General features: G+C 36.4%; 1 protein-coding gene across 7 annotated transcripts in view; it reads left to right on the plus strand.

Annotated features, from left to right (window-relative positions):
- LOC105431000 (protein turtle homolog B) overlaps nucleotides 1-21136 on the plus strand; it is a 276488-nt gene that overhangs the window by 239141 nt on the left and 16211 nt on the right. For 5 of the 7 annotated variants that reach the window (XM_089078516.1, XM_089078518.1, XM_089078519.1 and 2 more), the window contains 3 exons: nucleotides 11284-11577; nucleotides 14450-14764; nucleotides 20116-20463. In XM_089078516.1, the coding sequence (XP_088934642.1) occupies nucleotides 11284-11577; nucleotides 14450-14764; nucleotides 20116-20463 (957 nt within the window). The remainder of the gene's footprint in view (nucleotides 1-11283; nucleotides 11578-14449; nucleotides 14765-20115; nucleotides 20464-21136) is intronic. The other 2 variants (XM_089078521.1, XM_089078522.1) reach the window with 2 other exon arrangements.

A 21136-nucleotide genomic window follows, 5' to 3' on the forward strand; every position in this document is an offset into this window, starting at 1 on the left:
CTTAAAAAATTTTATTTATTTACAAAAAAATCGATTCGGTATAAATACTTATCAGAACGTAAGTTTCCTCAAATTTGTTTAAGGAAAGGATGACTCTTCGTTCTTTTTAAATTGTGAGTATGTACAATCCTCTTCTCAGAGTTGTATACGAAATTTCTCAACGTCCTATAGCTATCGACTGAGAAACGACGGTTTTAGCCGAAATAGGAATGGAAACGCTACGTTGTCCTCCGAATCTCGAGTCTCTCCGGACCAGACGCTAGAGTTAATTTCTGTGTCACTGCATTCACCGCACTCTGGTGCACGTAACTGATACTGACACACCGGTATGCGCGGATCGACGTTTAATCAGCTTAGGGGCGCGCTTTGTTTACGAGGGGACATAAATCTGGCGCGTAGGAGGAAACGTCCGCGCATTCGAAGCGAGCGCGATGAGACGTTCTCAGCTTCATATCGACGCTTCATATCGACAGCTTGATATCTCGGTATCGCGCACTATAAAAGAAAACAAGGTTTCATAAAGATTTCGAGGCAGAGAGCCGGGTGGCCGTATAAGACAATTTCGTATGCGCGTTAACTTAAACACCATAAGTAAGTTTCGACAGCTCTTTCAGTGTGTTATAAAAAGGATTACAAAGCCGATATTAGTTTTGAATGTTATGAGTTAAAGAACTCGAGATAACTATATTGTAAACGTAACAGCAAAATGTGTTGCGTAATTGTTTGAACTTTATAAAAAAAAAAAAAAAAAAGAAAAAAAGAAAATCGAATAAACACTGATTAAACAAAAATAATATCTTGTTCGAATTTTAAGTTTTTCTTTTTTATTTACAAGTTGTAATTCATCCGTCCAATGTGAGAAATAATTTTATAAATTTTAAGAATATCTATTATTTATGTGTTACGTAATATGTTCCGTTTAAATAATGAAATAATACGAAATTCTCACTAGAGTTTAACGAGAAATATCGCCGTCTTCGCTGCACAATTCGCTAGGAATTTATTACAGTGATGTATGTGCGTTGGTCTGTTTTTGCATTTTCTAAGTAAAATGCCTTTCGCCGTGTAGAGTTCAGCGAGCACTAAATCACTCCAAATGCTTTACATACGTAGGAACATATGCACGTACGCGCATAACCGAGCAACCCTATCTTAAACCTGTGTGTAACTTACGACTGACTGACACACGCCACCGTTTACATAGCAGGTACGCTCATCAGTATTTAGTGGCTTTAACGCACATAAATTATCTGCGACTAATCCGTGCACAGATTAATAGTTGATCAATTAAAGTACCTCCTCTCTGCCCTTCTCTGTCTCTCTTTCTCGATAATAATTTGCACTGGACGTCTATACTGATAGGCTTAATTGATAAATTATTAAACTGCAAATGATTTGAAACTTTAATTAAATTTTGATAGAGGAAAATAATTATTTTAAAAAATCAAAAGAAAAAAGGAAAAAATTGGTTTGATGAAAAAAAATGTGCAAAAAAATATCTTTGTTCTATCTATGATATAATATAATCATAAGGGTAAAAGTTTGTTCTCAAATTTGTTAGAAATTATATAGGTATGTTATAAAATTATAAAAATTTAAAATAAAAAAGATATATTAAATAATTTTATTGGGTTACGTACTAATTTGAATTACAATGAAAGCACGATTAACGGATTTTTTTATTATTTTTTTATCACTTTGTGAATGCAATATCAACGAAATCCGCCTTTATCATTTAATTGTCATCGTAGAACGTTTCTGGCTAAAGCTTTGACTGAAATTGTCGTGCTGTTATGTTAATCTTCCCTATTTCTTTCTGTTGAGGCAGTATTAAAATATTTTTTTTCTAAAAATATGCGCGCGCGCGCGCGCGTGTGTGTGTGTGGGGGGGGGGGGGGCAGTAAAATGTACGAGAATAATGTACATTATCGAAACGTATTCCATGAGAATTTTATCGTGAATTTATATGTACCAGAGTTTCGGTGAAAACTGCGCGAAATTTCACGTAATTATGTTCATGATTATATTGGTTTTAATAACCCTTTTTGGCAGAGTAAACGGACGAGTCTCGGCAGAGTGAACGTCGAATGTTCCCGTATAATCCGTATTTTCTTTGTTCCTCCGGGGTGCAGCCTCGCTATTTTACAGCTAACTAAGCGGCTTAAGATCTCGGATACGGCAGAACTCGAAGGAGGAGCTTCTGCCGCACGCATAATTATACGTGCTGAAACTGAATTAAAATCTTAAGCTATGTTACTTGCTCGCACACACGAAATCGCAGATTTTCTCGGACAGACTACGTTTATATTCGTTAAAACTCAAACTGAAGCTCGATCCAGAATTATGTATATTTTTATAAGGCGTTATCTTGTGTTTGTAATAATATAATATATCTTACACATAATTTTAGAATATTTTTGAGGAAAATGAAAGATTCGAATAGAATTTTCTTAACAAATATTAGTTATATTTGTTGCAAAAATATTACTACGTAAATCTGTTAAGTGAATTAAAAATATTATTACAAAACAATGACGGTTGATTTCACGATTTATGAATTATCATGGAATTAATTAAGAAAAGGATATAACAATTATAAATCACTAAACAGTATTAACAACAAAGGTAGATGTTTTCAGTGAATACTGAAATATTCGCGAAAAGTCCTTTAAAAATATTCCAATTGCGTTTTCTGGACACGACGCGTGCTTAAAAATTCATCGACCCGCAATGCGTCTCTCTAACGCGATCACATGTAACCTTCTCGAACGCGTGTTGCTTTAGACGATCGATACTAACTTACAAACCGGAGGTTGTCGACGTCAACTGAATCCTTGTTCGATTTTTATATAATTGCATTCTGCGCGAAGAATCCAAGCCACTGTCAAAATCGTGCAAATTATAAGGCAAGCATCGTTGTAACAGCCTGTTATCAATGCACCAAGCCTAAAAAATTCCGTCGTTCTGTCGCTCGTCGAAGTTAACGTCCGACTTAATTGGAGAGACTTTTAAACTGGAGCGCAGTGATTAAGAACGATAATAATAATTAACCAGCAGTGAGTGGTCGACAATTGGCGTACATATGTAAGTTAAATATTACTCTAGATTGCGATAAAAAAAAAGAAAATTGTACATACACGTGGTACGGCATTACGCAGTGAAACATAATACGTATCATTACTAAAAATTTTGCATAATAAAAATTTTGCGAAAATAAATGCAGCGGTTTTTTTCCTTTCAAACTTTGAAGGCAGTTCTTAAACATTCATATGACATCAGTGGCGAATAATAATAATAATAATATCCAATATATCATTTCAGTCAAAAGACCCATATCAGATAACTTATCTTTGTTCATAAAAATATATAAATTATTACTTTATATTACTGTCAAAAATATATTGAGCAATGTTGTATGAATAAATCACACCAAGATTATAGAATTTGCCATGCAAATAAGAGTTATATTGTTTTTCCCTCTTTTCGCCGTTATCGGCCTTGAAGATCTACAGAAAAAGACGGATTGCTGTAATATTTGGTATTGGATCATCATACTCTTCCCGTATTAGATTATCATAATATTCTTTAAGATGAGCATGGACCAAGTTCTTTCAAACGATCTCATTTCCGCTCGTCGTACAGCGGCGGTTGCACGAAACGAACGTAGCATAAACACGCAGCTCTTTAGCTGACACAACCGCGCGCAAAATAATCGAGGTCGCTCAAATAGAAATTGCGCGATTAATACTTAATTACACGTCGCGGCAATTTTGCGCGCTTATAGAACTGGCGCATTTTAGTCACGTAAACTCCACGAGCGAAACTCTAATGCAACTAAAATATTCAGCTCTCTTTTCATTTAGCGCGAATATAAATTAAACGATAAGAAAGAAGCAGCAACGAGATTTCATCGATATTAGACGAGTTCTCTTTTGACTTTTGAGACTACTTTAGAACAGAATCTCGTTACTTCAGCTAATATATTATTTTGAGATAACATATAGAATGCATAAAAAATTATAATAGAAGGAGACTAGCGGATGAACTTTTAAAATTTTGTTTCTGAGAGGAAAACAAGAATTCTATTTCGCATGTTTTATAAAAATATTATTTAAAATTTCATTTATTTTCTACGATCGGGATCTATATTAGAAATCCATGTTAAACGTATTAACGTATATAACGTATCGTCGAATGTAACTGCGTTTCGTAATTCCGTTAAAAATAAACACGCCGGGATTAAAAGCTTATACACGCGACGAATTAACTGGCACAACTTCCATCGTGATATGGTAAAAAGGTTGACGCTTTATTTCGCGCGGTAATGAAATCGTGCCGATTTATAACTGGCTCGACCCGGTCGGCGCGGCCGTCTCCATCCTCGGCCGGAAGTAGATATGTACGTCATCGGTCAGCGTGTTATCGGCACAATACGTGCGCTCTCGCGGAATTCGTTTCGCTAACTTTAGATTCCGTTTGCTGTAATTTAATTACACGACGGACAGCGCAAACTAGAATGCTGCTGCCGCTGCCGCCGCCGCCGCCGCCGCCGCCGCCGCCGCCGCCGCTCGACCCGGATGAAATATGTCAATGAATTTATCGCAGCCGCCGGGGCCGGACATTTATTCGCGCTGCAAAAGTGAATTCGATTTCTCGCCGGGCGTTTTGATTTATTCGCCGTGATAGATTGGATAGATTATGTAGTCGCGCGCGAAAAAAGCCGAGCCAAGACGTCGCCCGGATGGCGATCGATCGATACGTAACGTCACCCATCTGTAATCCTTAACAATACGCCACCGTCTCCCGCTCGGCGTTTAGGTGGTTTGCGGCGAAATTCCTTGAGCGCGGATTCTTCAATTCGCCGTGGAGCACCGCACGGCGCGAGGGACCCTGCGGCGGAATGCGGGACGAATTAATTACGCACAGTATTAATATCTCAGGGGAAAGCCATTGTGTTTGGATGCAGCCAGCAGGATATGTCGATAATTGCCCCGCCGAAGATTCGCCGCTCGATAACTGCGGCGCGATCGCGCGCAATCGGATTCATTAAGGCCAATTAATCGAGGCATCCAATTAAGATAGAATTCTCTACGAAATTCTTTGACATCCGAATATTTCGGAAATGCCTAGGCAAGAAGAGGCACCTTATCGCACGGTGTATCACCGTGTGCATCGTGTCGATAGCCGGTCGGTACGCGATGCGCGCCGGTGAGATACAACGATGAGATACGACGCTCGATAACGTTCGTCGAAGACCCATCGATCGGTCGACGGGGCCGCGTGGTCACGCATCTAACTGGGTCCATTAACGCCAGCTAATTAATGTATCTGATTAAGCAAGGCATCGACGCACATGTATCATCTCAAGTCCCGGCCATGCTCGATCCATATATAATATCTGGTATCTCGATATAGTTGCATTGCGCCCCTCCCCCCCCCCTCCTTTTCCGCTCTCCCGTATAAGCCGTGCGAGCGTACATCGTCGGCGCGGGTATAAATCTTTGTTATTTGACATAATGGCCACTCGTGCGGAGGTCCGCACGTACGCTGTAGATTATTATTATTATAAATTCCCGGTGACGTATGCCCGACGACGTTCTTACGAATTTCAGCGAAGGTAATGATGTACATCGCGGCGCGGCGCGGCGCGGCGCAACGTCGTCCGCGCGATCGACGAGGATTCATGACGCAAATGCCGCAAACATAGAATAATATGCCTGGTATCCTATCGGCCTGTATATAGGAACTAATGTACCGTTAAATCTTCTAAGGAATCTGTCAACGGCAGGATATCCGATAATTCTTGGGTCGACGTACCCCCCGCGTGTTCTACAACGCGCATTCGCTGTCAGACATTTGGAAAGACTTTAACGGGTTATATAATACACGCACACACACACACACACACGCACACACAAAATTCACGTGTCGAGAGTAATTTTGCTTTCCTACAGCGAGAGAAGTTGTTAAGCTTACCTAATAATGAGACCTCTCGTCTTAAGTTAAGTAAATAGCATGCGTATTACATTATATTCGAATAAGAATGTACTCGCATTAGATAGTATTTGAATATACTTATGTTTATCGTCAGGAAAATGTTTTTCATTTTCTATGCTAATAAAATATCTTGACTATTTTAAAAATATTATTGCTAAATATAAATTATACAAATTTAAAACTATCTTAAAAATATAAAGTTATAGCTTAATTAAAAACCATTGATGAAAAATCGTAAAGTAAAACTAAATTGTTTTGCTTTCTCGAACTTTTTCATTTAGAATTGTCAATGACACTTTTTCCCGAAAATTTTTTTTTATTACGAAAAAGTATATTAAACCTAAGCTGAATATAAAATAAAACTAAATTGTTTTGTTTTCTTGTAATTTTTTATTTAAAATTGTCAATAGCATTTTTTTAAAATTAGACATTACAAACGCATTCTGCGCGCGTGACAATTGTCAAAACGATCCTCTGTGAAATCAACACAATGACAGCTATTCACGCAAGTTAGCGCAGCCAGAGATCCAATCAGCGTCACGGAAAAGCGGCAACAATAAACTTTGAGATATTCGAATATCGACTTAACATGAAAGGACTAGACTAGACATTTAGACACGCGCTCATTTACAAACGCGCTCTGCGCGCGTGCTATTTATCTTCTTCAACACAAGAGCAAAAATTAATATAATACTATTATACTACTGTTAAACTATAATATTTTTAACTTCTTGATACACAATTGTCAAGATGATCGCTCGCTATGCGAGATCAATACAATAACAGCTATTCGCGAAATTAGCGCAGCGAGAGAACCAATCAGCGGAATAACGGCAACAATAAATTTCGAGATATTCGAGTATCGATTTAACATGCCTTTTTTTAGAAGGAGACTACAACATAACAGTTTTTTATATTATATATTTTTATATTATTCGTTGATGGTACCGTCGTGATGAAAAATAGAAACTCATTTATCTTTGTTCATCTTATCTTTGTCCTTGTTCAAAACCGATTCGAAAATTTCATTCGCTACTAATCTCGCCTGCCTTTTACAAATTGTCATTTGTAAATTGACAGTAACTCACGAAATTAGCGCAGCAAAAGAACCAATCAGCATCGCGGAAAAGCGGAAAAACAATAAACTTCGAGAAATGTGAATAATCGACTTAACATCTCTTTTTTTATAAAGGATTTTTTTTTATTATGAAAAAGAAATAAAATTATACTTTATACGAGAAGAATTATTAATTTGATGTAATTTATACATGGCCGAATTATATTTTAACAAAAGAAGAAAAATTGATGAAAAATAAATTAATTCTGTATTAGTTCTTATACAATCTAAAGTTCAGATGACCTCCCAGTTAGTTACACTGGGAATTAAAACGTCTCTAGAAGCCCGAAATGTTTAGGATACGTTATATTTCACGTTGATTCGCTTCCGCAGATAATCGAGATGAACCGTCCGAGAGAATTCCCAAATAAAACAAAAAGCAAATCATCCCCTCCCAATATCACTTCTACGCGTATGTCCATGTGACCCACGCGCGACAGATCGACGTGCATTTTTCACGCTGCAGCCGATATTGCGGCCCGTTGAATTATGCATATACGGCGCAGATATCATTTCGTTCGATAGCTGGCACGGACGCTTAGCGTGAGCGATCTGTCACTGATGCTTAATGACCGGCATTAATTGGTTATTGTCAGTGCCTCGGTCATCGATCGCGATATCCTATGTTTCCGCAATACCGCGACGTAGTTGTGCTCCGTTGTCCAAATGCGTCCCTTTATCAGGAAGCAGAAAGAAATTTTATTTGGCGCTAGAACGAAGAAAACCATTCAAGAGGGTAAATCGTTCGTTTACTCCCAGAAGCTTAATTTATTTGAAAAACCAAAAATTTACGCGCACGTGCGTCGCGCGCACGATCGAGTTTAATTATCATTGGGAATTGCAAACAGAGGTAGAAATCTGCATTTTGCATTCGCATTTTTCATTACACTGTGCAAGCCCGTTTCGCCGCGATGCGCCCTAAAAGTTCTCTGTCGCGTACATTTTTTAAGCGTTCGAAACTTTTCGCGGCGAACTTTTATATTAATTTATTTCCGCAAGCTTTCACGCGGGCTTTCGAGGCATTACCGTGGGGGGGGGGGGGTATATACAAAGTGGCTCGCTCTTTCTTTAACGGCTTCGCCTCTGTCAACGGAGGAACGAGAGACGTTTTACGATAAATCCCATACGATCGATACATGTATTACTCGATCAGTCATTTATAAAACTCGCTTATTGTATTGTGAATATATCGCGCAATATCTGCAGAAAAATAGGAAATCGCATTTGCCACGAAACGCGAAGCCCGCCTTCGTGGCGCATGATCGCGTAACGCTTGTTCCCGTTCCAACTCATGACCTTTATTGCAACCTTATGACATCCCTAAGATATTTTTCGACGATCGCCGTAAGAGGACAAAGGCTCGCCTTTCGCATAGCCTCCGTGCGACGCACGGTTGACTGATAGCGTGCTGTATAGAGCATTCCAAGCGTCTCGCCAAGATCGGACTTCTTTCGACAACTGTGCAAAGTACAAAGGGGATGCGATACGCAGGCACCGGATACCGTCCGGAATTTTATGACTGATCTAATCAATGAAGGGTCCAGTCTCTATATGTACGCCGGATATCCCGCATGCTCTCCACTTCCACGTCCAAAGTATTATTGAATTTCCAGACAGACGAGACAGACTAGACTTCCGTCCTGAGTCGAGGTCGCAGGGGATCCTTTGTCAGCTTACACCGAATATCTTCTTTCGTCCGTGGAAGTGAATGTCAATTGCAGAAACTACCGGAGATAACAATCGATCGCGCGCCCCTGCTCGTTGACGATCGCGTGTTCGAGTGCGTTTATGAATAATAATCAAGTTTATAAGTTTATTAATAAAACTATCCCAATTTTAATAGTAATAATAATTTTATGTTAAAAATACTGGGGAATTGTCGAGCTTACGAGATATTCTCGTTCTGTATGTAAATAATTTAATATCCTCCGCTTTGAAAAACAAATTGAATTATGTAGCATGTATTCTGATAATACTGAGCGTAAAGTACATTTCTATCATTCATTTTAAACAATAAGATAATAAATAACATTACTCGGCAGGATTGGATTTTATCCTATAATTTTTCATTTTTCTAAATTGAATTTATATATATATATATATATATATATATATATATATATATATATTCAAATTTATATACATTTGTAACAATTGCTTCTATCGCTACGTGCCGTTAACAGGCAAATTTCCAATGCAGCAGCTCAAAGCTATATTTCTAAATCGATAATGAAATCGATCTGAAAATCGATTACCCTTTTCCCACCTTCCTTCATTTCCCTATTATTTATTTTAATTATTACATTATCTCTCGATTGAGAAGAGAATGAGAGAAGGAGCAGTTGTGTTTGTATTCGCAATGCTGTATAAAATGCATTTTTTCAGAGATATAATCGATCATTTTTCCAAAATAATCCATTTATCAAAATAGTTTACTTGTCAGATGCTTCCAGAAAAGATATACGATATATCCTTCATAAGATTACATATAAGGATTATATATAGACTCAAATCTTCCACAGCTTCTTTTATTTTTAACATACAGTCTAAAGTTTATTTTGAGAAAAGATATAAATTTATGTTTATGTTTATTTGTATATTATAATATATAAATGTTTATTTTTATATTATAATAGAAAAATACGTCAACATGTTAAAATATAATTCCGTTTACGAAAATATCTTAATAAACTCACGCAGTTTCATTATTTGCGAACCGTTCCGCGAATACTTTGCAAAGTACTTGAGAATGCGTTTCACTTTTTTTTCCTCCGCGCGGTAAAAAGCTGCGTGCAGCTGAAGGCTTATTTTCTTACCGAGTGGGTAACAATGTACTTTTCAGTTGCCATGAATTGTAAAGCAACATTTTGTTTTCCGGGGAATATAATAGGAGAAAACGCTGCTCAAGAACGAATATAGGCGAATGTCTCGCCGTGTCTGAACAATGAAGACATGCTCTACTAATGGCGTACTGTTGCAATATGTAGATTACAGGATATATACATGTATATTGCGTATTATGTATATTACGGCGATATCAGATACCGTGTCGACTGAGGTTGACACGAAACTCGGGAATGGTGCAGGGACATGAATTCCATCGTTAATGCTTAATTACGGGTAGTGCTTAATAATCGTATTAGCCTTCGGCTACATTATACTACAATTCACGTGTCGATCATTCTTCGATACAAACCATCGATGAAAATATCTAATCATATCACCGAATGCATCATGGAGGATACTTATCGCGAAGCAATCACCAGTCGTATTCCATCTAGTTCCAAAAATTAATTAATTTTCAAACACTACATATATCAGATTTTTTTGGAATTAACGTTTGACTGTGTGATGAATATTACAGATCTTAAAGTATCTGATTTATTCCAATTAAATAATAAACAAATGAATAATAAACAAATAATAAACAAACCAATTAAATAATAAATAAAATTTCTAAAAAAAAAGGCATGACATCGATACTCGTATCTATCAAAATTTTCTCAAAGTTGACGCTTTTCCGCGATGCTGATTGATTCTCTGGCTGCGCAAACTTTGTGAATAGCTGTCATTGTACCTCACAGCGAGGATCGTTTTGACAATTGTGTATCAAGAAGTTAAAAATATTATAGTTTAACAGTAGTATAATAGTATTATATTAATTTTTACTCTTGCTTAAAAAAGAAATAGCGCGCGCGCAGCGCGTGTTTGGAATGTTTAGTATTGAATAAAAATGAGAAAATAAGGGGCATATAACCGAATCTTCTTACTTGAAATTTGTTTATTGAAATTATAAAAATAGACATTTCGACTTGTCATCGGGTCATCTTTAGTGTGAAAATCTGTGAGTAAAGATGGACTATATAAATCTGTTTGTCACATCTACATTTGATTTTAGAAAGATATCGATATCTTAATTTAAAGTTATCATAATAGAGAAGCAATCGCATACAGTATTGTATAGATCACGTATGCGAAATGTGTTTCATAAACTATTAAATTTCAGTAATCGCAGTGTATGAGACGTGCAACAGATATCGCAGACATATTTTTCCCTATCAAAATAATATTTATCGTCGCGTTGGTGCCTTCGCGCAAAATAAACTCGCGCGATGCGCGAAGCTTTATATTCTCTAGCTGTATATTCGAACCAACATTTACATTTCCAGTCGTGCCGGTATGCCAACACGGCCAGACGAAGGTATTCGGCGTGGCGCGACAGGAGACTGCGAGGATCCCCTGCGAGCTGGAGGCGAACCCGCCGGAAGTATCGTTCACCTGGAAATTCAATAATACAATGGAGGCGGTGGACATACCTCAGGCGCACGTCACGAGCGACCGTACACGCTCGACAGCCTCCTACACGCCGATGACCGAGCTGGACTACGGCACTCTCCTTTGCTGGGGCAGCAATGACCAGGGCACTCAGCTCGAGCCGTGCGTCTACCATATCGTGCCAGCTGGTAAGTGCTCGGCCTCACCTCGGGCTTCTGAAAAATTGCTTCGGATTTAGCCCACATACGTTTCCCGATGTTTCCTCACACACAATACGCGCACTCTTCTTCTTCGCCATAATCGATTTGCCAAAAAATATTCACCGGCGGTCCCCTTCGGGCTCGTTTACACATTTTTTCTTTTTTCTTTTTTTTTTTCCAAGCGGTTTAGCTGCGCGTTAACACCGAAAATGACAATTGTTAAAATGTTAATGCGCTTTTCACGCCCGAATGTGCTGTAATGAAATGCGTTATCGCTGCGCATTTTACATTGTTGCGTTAAATGTAATTGCCACGTAATGTATTTTGAAACTAATTACAATGTAATTAATAATTCCGCAAAAATTTATTACATGCAAATGTCTAAAGTGGCATAATTAAGTGATGCAATGAACGAAATGTATTTCCTGAGTCGAATCGTAATGGTACATGTGGTACATTTGAATTTTTTGGAATTTTATTGAATTGAAATACAAATGTATATTATACGATATAAATTAATTATGAGTATATAATATGAGTATATAAATTATGTAACATTTGATATTTTGATATGATTCTGCGATCGCCAATGTTAACGTAATCATCGTTAGGTGAATAAATCAAATGAAATGAAGACAGATAAATCTTTCGATGACATCGCAGCTGTGACACAACTTTTTAGAGGACAGCAATCGATTTTGGTAGACGAATGTTGTGCTGTTCCGAAACTCTTGAAAAGCAGATTCGATGCATTTATTCTTCTTGTCGTCGAAACACTACTATTCGACATCCAGTGAATTATAAATGCAACGCGTTCTGCAATTCACTGCGTCTTCATCGAATTATCGGCATCTCGATAAACTGAAAAGAAAACTCAATGTAACTTCAATAAATCAATGTGCTCTTCGAATTTTTTGCTTTTCTTGTACTTTGAAAACGAAGAGAATCAAGGATTCAAGGATAGTTTAGAAATAATTTTAATATAAAAATATAGAATTAATAGTATTTAAGATAAGGAAAGAGGTAGAAAACATCTATAAATTCAGCCGCGAGTTAATCGATTAAAATAATACATTTACACTTACATATTTCTTGTTACAAGAGACTATATTATTGCAACGTTTTGAAAATATTAAATATATATGTATGTGTATTGAGACATTAAAGATATAAGGTTGTTTAATTTTAAAAAATTAGTTAAATTAGTTTAATTAAAATAAAAAAATTAACAGTATTAATAATTATTATTATTATATACATATATATATATATATATATATATACACACTGTTATCATAAATATAATATATATTAATATTGCCATAATAAACAAGTTCTAAGACTCTGATATACTAATATACTATTAAATATAACAAAAAATAAAGCAAATAAGCCAAGCACAATAAAAAGGCACAGACATTAATTTTTAATAAAATTTAATATAATAACTCTTGCATGTTTCGGTCAATTTTTTGACCATCTTTATCAAAGACATGAATTATTACGTACGTATTATATACTTATTATATTAAATTAGGTTTTATTGAAAATGAACGTTTGCGCACTTCTTATTGCGCTTGGTCTTATTTGTTGTTCTTTAATGTTGTTGTTTAATACTGTCAATTCTTTGTTTTAACTAACTTTTATAACTTAATTAACGTCTAAATTAAGCATTATATTTTTAATCAATGACTTTAATAATATAATTATCCTCGAATCGTTCGTGAAATAATTTCGAAATGAGAAAAATTATAAAAATACTATCGCAATTTTTATCATATTTGTTATCTCCACATTTTGTATAGATTAAGTTTCACTAATTTAAATTTTATATTTCAAATTGCCAGAACATATATTAATATTCGTACATACATATATTTTATATTCTAAAGATTAATTTAACATTTTCAAACATAATTTATCGAGAAAATCGTCATTATTCTTGAGATATATTTGCACGCGTTGGTAAAAACTGGAAAAAGATATCGCCACATTTTTATCGCCATAATAGCATAAAGATTCTCGTAAAAATGAGTTAAAGAAGATAGACATTTTTATATATTACGAAAGAATTTGTTCTTCGTCATGAAAAATCGCTTTTCCTCGTAAGAACGAGAGAGATCGTACATGAACGTATCAATACGTGACAAACGCACTTTAGTACTTCGCTTGGCACAGAACTACGCTTAATAAAAACTGTCGTTAAAGCGAACGCTGTGTAAAAAGAATATGTCAATTTGAAAATCGTAATCGCTCGAACAAAAATGAAAATCTACTAACTAAACCGTGTATGAGAGGCGATCAAATCTCGAAGCATGTATCGAGACAGTTGCTCTGTCGGCAATTTTTTTTCGGAAAGTTCATTCTCGTCCAAAATCATTTTATTATTGCGGAAAATCTGTAAAATGAATCTTTATACGTATACAATTTTGTGCATATAAATAATGAAGATTCGATCAGTAATAGTGAGTAGATATTCTTATTTTCATTCGAACGCTTAAAATTAATTCTAATTTATCACATTTTCCTACATCCAAATACGCAACGGTGTACAAATAATGAAAACGGATAGGAACGTTAACTCTCAATTAAACAATCCCGGCTTAAACAAATTGTGCCTTTAAGCCCAAATGTAATTGCGTAGTTAATTTAATTAACAGTTTCTCACACTACGAGCGATTGCCACCAATCGTGTTCGTTTGCGGAAGCAATTCGATCGGGCGCCAAATATTCTCTATGGTATCATAGGATACATTCCAAATTCGCCAATTAAGCATTCATTCATGTTCGCTAATTACGTTGCTAATCGACACGCAGAATCGTGTCCGATATTGATGCTGATCGCGCGCGAATCCAACAGGCCGCCCGGACACGCCGCATAACTGCTCCTTGTTAAACCAAACCACCGACTCGATCTACGTGGAATGTATAGAGGGCTTTAACGGTGGTCTGCCGCAAAAGTTCACCATGCAGGTGGACCGTGAGGCCGGGTCCGGGAAGAGCGGCGGCCCCGTGATCGTCTACAATCAGACCAGCAAGGTGCCCATCTTCTCCGTCAGCAATCTGGAGCCCGGCAGCAACTACGAGGTTTCCATTTACGCCGCTAATGCCAAAGGTCGCAGCGAGACCGTGCATTTCCGTGCCACCACCCTGAATCTCCCTGAGAGGCGAACAGGTGAGTTGTCACCGGCCCGCCAAACGACCAAACTGAGAGAATGACCGATCACGAGTCGATCCATGATCGAGTCGTCCAACCATGTATTTGCCCAGACGATTCATAAGTAAGTTTCGAGCGGCGCGAAACCTCCCAAAGTGGTGCGGTATCGTTAGGTAGAGAGTAGAGATGTTCGGAAGAGATGTTCCACGGAGTTTTAAGTAGCTTTGTGTTTCGAGTAGAGTTCTGATTACGATAGAGCTGCGATAATAATAAGTTTAACAATAGTGCCATAACAATGCTGTAATGACCATCAGAATTAATGATAACGATAACAATACTGAGTTACTTGAAAGTTCAGATGTATTGATTTTTTTATATCGTTTACTGATTCAGGAGTATTTTTTCAGGATTATTTTGTAAACAAACTTCTGCTTGGTTTCGGGAAAGAATGAGATTTTCAAAATATTTAGCTTCACCTAGATCTTTTACTACCAAAGATTTTAATCATTGCCTAAATAATATGTGGTAATATGAATGTCATAATTTCATTTCTCTCTTTTCTGTGAGATTTTCTCAAGCTTGGCGTGTTAGACTCCAGTTAGTTTATCGAGCAGTCTCTCGTAGTCTCTCGACTATGTCAATGCCATAACAATACCGCCCCGTATACTTCGCCGTATAGCATAAAACGACGAATGCCTCGTAAATGCATTGAGAATATATAAACAGAAAGTGGCACATAAGGGAAGCATCATAGAGGGATATTGCTTATGAATCGATCTAATATTTTGAGCACTGTTCGCTACGCTGCACGGCCTTGCATCGTAGAGCTCGTGTGAACATGTTGATCCTCTCTCGTGCAATAACATCGTAACTCGATTTCAGCGGCTTTTTGAGTGGCCGCATGAAAGTTCACGAGTATATTACGCGCTCACGGCCCATAATCGTGCATTTATGTTGATTTGCGCGAGATCATCCAGACAGTTTGCATTAGACATTCCTTATTACCGCTCGGAGTTAGACAAACAACTACAGGCTAATATACGGAAAAGTTTAAATCAATAGTAAGTTTATAATGGAATTCGATACCTCCTATGCCCCTATGACGAAAATTTAACTTACGAAAATTTAACTTAATAATGAAATAAGCAAAACTATTTGATAAAAGGGGAAATATTCATTGAAAACAAATGCATGTTTAAATTATAAAGCACAATTATTTTATTTATCTTCTTTTACTGCTTTTTCTATTATATCTTACAGCTTCCTTACAAAAACAACTTGCTATCTACTTAAGACCTATTCGGAGATAAATAAATTTTTCACCATAATATACTGATAAATAATCTGATAAAAAATATACATATATACATATTTCAAAGAAAGTTGATATTTGATCTGCTTTAATGATGATTTTATTATCCTTCTCGGATAAAGGAAAATTTTGATAAAAGTTTCTCTGCTTAAAATAATTAATTGTAATTAATTGTAATTAAACTACAAAGTCACAATTAAAATAGAATATTATAATAAATTTTAATGGAAGTCGCTTGAAGAGAACATTATTCTCTCTAAATTATGCAATAATCCATCATTTGGTGTATCTAAATACTCGATAATGCTCAATATCATATTATTTTTATGATTCGTTCGCAACACCGCAACACCGATTATAAAATATTTTGACAATAACATTTATTAGCTTTTCATGAACACGAATGTTACATATGGGCGAAAGATATCGTGTTTCGGTAATATATGCGGAATGTACATGCGTCATGTACACGAAATTTTTGCTCTGAAATATGTGGTCGACTGGAAAAAAAAAAAAAAAGAAAAAAGAAAAAACATATTTTCTACGAGTTACGATGATATTGGATTCGTCCGCTCGAAATCCGTGTCTATTTCGCATTATGGCGATATTATCTCTTTACTTCAATCAAAGCACACGTATGTCATGTGAAGCTGTAAGCGTGTTAGAATTACGTGTAGAGAACTGCATCGAGATCGTAGCAGACGTACAGTATTTACGAAATGTAATTAGATGTATAATCGACACCGGCGCATGATCGCTCGTCATCAATGACCGTTTCGTATCTCTTTAGATTTATCACAGTCAATGATAATTAATATCAATGATTTAAAACGAAATGAGCAAAATAATTAATAATAATTGCACGCATCAATATTACAAGGGAAAGAGTACGATGACAAAGTGGGTAAGATGATGATTTGCTAATATTTCTAAGTTAATAACAGATAACGAATCAGTACCAAACGTGTTAGAGATTTTTCATGATAATAAGTAATTTATTGTAATTTGATTGTCTTTAATCTGTCAACGACAAGAGATAATGTAATAAGAAATATATCCGTATATAATTTTGTGATATTCCTTCGTGATTCTTTCATCGTGGTATTCTTTCAATATATTTTTAATTTTTCTATATTTTATCTAGAACTATCGTAGATTACATCTAGAAATATATAACGTATTATTTTCCATTTCCATATTATAACATTTTGCTAAATGGATGAATAAATATAATGACTATGATAAGATAACGAATGTATAAAATTACATAATTGTAAATTATTTTTATTCTGCTTCTAATTTTGTTTTAAATTATATATAAATAATTGTTATTTTTGTTTTCGTCTAAATTTTATTTTCTTGAAATTATATTATTATAAATAATATTTTTTTGTCCATAAATATTATCTATTTGTATTTTATCATGTTATTCAAACATTATAATAACGGAATAATATAAAAAAATAATATAAAACAATTAATTTTTATTAAGAAGTTAATTTTAATTTTTATCATCTTATTGAAAGAATTTTACCTAAATATGAAGATAAAATGACAACATTGACAAGTTTTTAAACAATTTAAATTATACAAAATTTTAATTTATTTATAAATTTTTATAAATTTCTATTTATTTATAAATTATGTATAAATTTATAAATTTTTCAATTTTTGCAAATGATAGACAAAATTATAACTAATCAAAAAGAATTAATTATTATTTTTACATAAAAAATCGAAATAAATCGACAAACCTTGAGGTCGTCATCTTACTCCTTACCTTTTCCCTACATAGGTTGTCTCAAAAAAGTAAATGCATCCTTTTACCATTTCTTTCTCCTTTATTTATTAAAACTTTTGATTCTTATGTATTAAAACTTGTAGATAATTATTTATCGGCATAAATACTTTACACGGATTCAACATAAATTAATAAAAAGATAAGCTCTTTTAAAGCGAATATATATTTTTTATATATTTAATTTATTCGATTCTTTAATGCCAAATGGCTTGGATTAAATGAAATCAAAATGCAAATTACAACTCTTCGACCGAGATGATAAGGAAAACCCAAGAATTTCACTGTGTGTCAGAGTGCACTTCCGCCTGTGCTTTTAAAATTTACCCGCGTCGCAGGAATCATTACGCTTTCGGTAGTAGTGTCACGCTGTAACCCCATTAAACAAATTTCTCGGCCTAATTTAAGCACTGGCAACCCCGGTCCGCTCTGCCGCATTCTTCTAACTAATTGCTCGCGATTAGCCATTTGGATGGCACGTAGACGGATGTTAAGCGGTGTTACGCGCGTTAATAATGCACGGCTAATAGGCGGCGGCTGCGGAACCCGTCGGCGTCGTCGTTTATCCGCTCTACTGCGGCCCGAAATGCCAGCGGATCCGAGAGGTAAACCAGACTATAAAAGACTTTCGTATTTCGCGTCAGTTGGCCCTCCTTCGTTACAAATCGTCGTTCCTTACGCTACACTCGCCCGATTTATATCCAGTCCCGCCGCCGCCTGAACTAAGAAGACGATATGTGGGTGCTTTCTTGTAGAAGAGAAAAAAAACTCCGAGCTCGAAAGCGTCACAATCCTGTGGTGAATTCTGTTTTCGATTCCGCCACGTTATATACGTTTCCAAAATCTTTCGTCAAACTTTTTCGAGGTCATATCGAGGAAGGAAAAAAATGTGCCACGCAAACGCAAAATCGGAATTTTTTTCACGCTATGAAGGTTGTATATGAGTGAAACGCGAACGCGTATCTCTTATATCGTCGAAATCTGCATTCGGCTTGAACATCCGGAAAAGATACACTTTGCTCGCGTAATATAAAAGCTATGGACTGCGTTGAACGACTGCACGCCATCGAATGGCAGCTTTCGAAGCGATAAAAATGACAAAAATATGCGCACGGATCGGTTCGTCCCGCTCGATGACTGGCAGGTATCGATTGCATTTTGACGTTTTGCATTAAAATACGTCGGTGCGCAGCGTGACGAACGATTGGCACATTTCATGGAAATCCATCGGCGTGATCGAGCTCTCTCGAGGAGATCGCGCGCCATCGAGCACGCGAAAACGCGAGGACGCATTATGGTGGGCAATATTACTGACTGATTAAGCTTCGTTCGTTCAGGTGTCTTGATGATTCCTCGATGGATTGCCGTAAATTATGAGTGAAAAGTGCCGATTAGATTCGCGGTCAATTTTTCACAAATAAATCCTATTTAGAATCATCTGAATAACGATTAAATTTTAAGAAAGATGAATAAAGATGGAAAAGTTTTTTACCAATATGATTTTACTGACTGATTTAACACACAGATATTGTCAAATACAAACTGTTCCATTCAACTGTCAGATCAATATCAATTATTTCTGTAGTAGACGATTCGGTGAGGACGATTTCGTATTTTGCAAAATTGCACCTGTCTTCAGATTAACTTATTTATTGCGATTACTTTAATTACGAGAATTTGATAATCAAAATAATTCAAGAAATATAATCATATAAAAATGTAATGGATTATAATTAAATAACTAATTAATCGTTTATAACAACGTTTCAAAGAAAAGAATAATTATATACCAAAGAAAAATTTATATTTTATCGTTTTATATAACAATATCATATATTCTTCAATTCTCAAGATCTTTGAATAATTCTATTTGTATCTTTCGTTACAAAACTTGTAAAATTTTAATTAAAAAAAAGAATCTTTTTTACAACGAAGTCGTAACTAATATTCTAATATTCTATAAATTATAAATATAATATTCTATAAATTTAATATGTTTGTTTGTTAGTCTCTTTTTAATTGCAATGTGACACAAGTTTGCCAATTATTTCCAAGTTTGCTCGATACAAGCCTACCAGGCATGGCTAATGGCCGACCATAATCTCCCATTGTTTATCCAACGTCACGTGTTTCCGCTACTCGTAAAACGACTCTCGGCCTCGCGTTGCCGCGTCGATTTCCCTTGAAACCATCCCGCGCGCGAATCCTCGAATCAGTTAGATGAAGGCTGAGGCTGGTGTGTTGTGCCACTTCCGGTAGCAGGTGAAAGACTCGCGCAACCACCCTCGCCGGAGAATTGCACGATCCGGGAGGAGAGCCGGACGACCGTGCGGGTGAGCTGCGCCGAGAGCGAGTACTTCGACGCGAACACGGCCACCTACGTACTGCAGGTCTTCGACGCCGACACCAGGCGACTGCTGGCGTCCGCAACGAGCCTGACGCCGAGCATGCTCGAGGTGACGAATCTGCCGGCCGAGAGGAGCCAGTCCGGCCTCGTGCTGTCCCTCAGGATTATGACGGCGCACGCCATGAGCGACGCCACGGTACTCCACAGTCCGCACTTTGTTCAGGAGGGTAATACCAATAAGGAGCACCAACGTTACCCAGGTAGGGCCCAGATATACAATGGATCGTCCTACCAAACTCAACTCTTCCCCCCCCCGCCCCCCGCCCTTCGCCCTTCGCTCTTTGCCCCTCTGTTATAGTCCCACGATGATGCTTTTTGCGCGAAAACTCGTCATTGTGACCGAGAGAACCACGCAAATCGAAAATACGTCAATCCTTGTATTCAATGCTTGTATTCAATTCAAATTGTTCTTCTCTCGGCCGGCTCGGAGAAGAGTACTGTCACATCGCGATCGCGAAATTCCGAGGTAGATTCGTGTTCGTGAATAACATCCTTGTTCATCCTTGAATCCGTTATCCGTTTGAATTTACCGTTGTTCGAGTGTTCCCGTTCCCGACTGTTCCCGTTCCCGAACTTTTTCGCCGTGCAAATTTTACTTAAAGTTAGGAGCAATGGATATAATATATAAGAGAATATACTACATTTGCAAAAAATATAAGAATTGTGTTGTATAATGAAGGAGGAATAAGCAAAAAAATGCGATGCCTAGTGAAAAGTTGATATTAGTTGATATTAGTTTGCGATTTTTTTATATTTCACTTTTAATCACTCGCGAGTTTAAGTCTATTTATTTTCTTTCTTTGGATTATATCCACTTATCTGTGATTTTATCTCAATAGTAACTTTTTACATGCTTTATTATGTCTTCTCCCT

This window comes from Pogonomyrmex barbatus, unplaced genomic scaffold, assembly GCF_055798465.1.
Source record: "Pogonomyrmex barbatus isolate J1 unplaced genomic scaffold, ASM5579846v1 scaffold23, whole genome shotgun sequence".
Lineage (NCBI taxonomy): Eukaryota > Metazoa > Arthropoda > Insecta > Hymenoptera > Formicidae > Pogonomyrmex > Pogonomyrmex barbatus.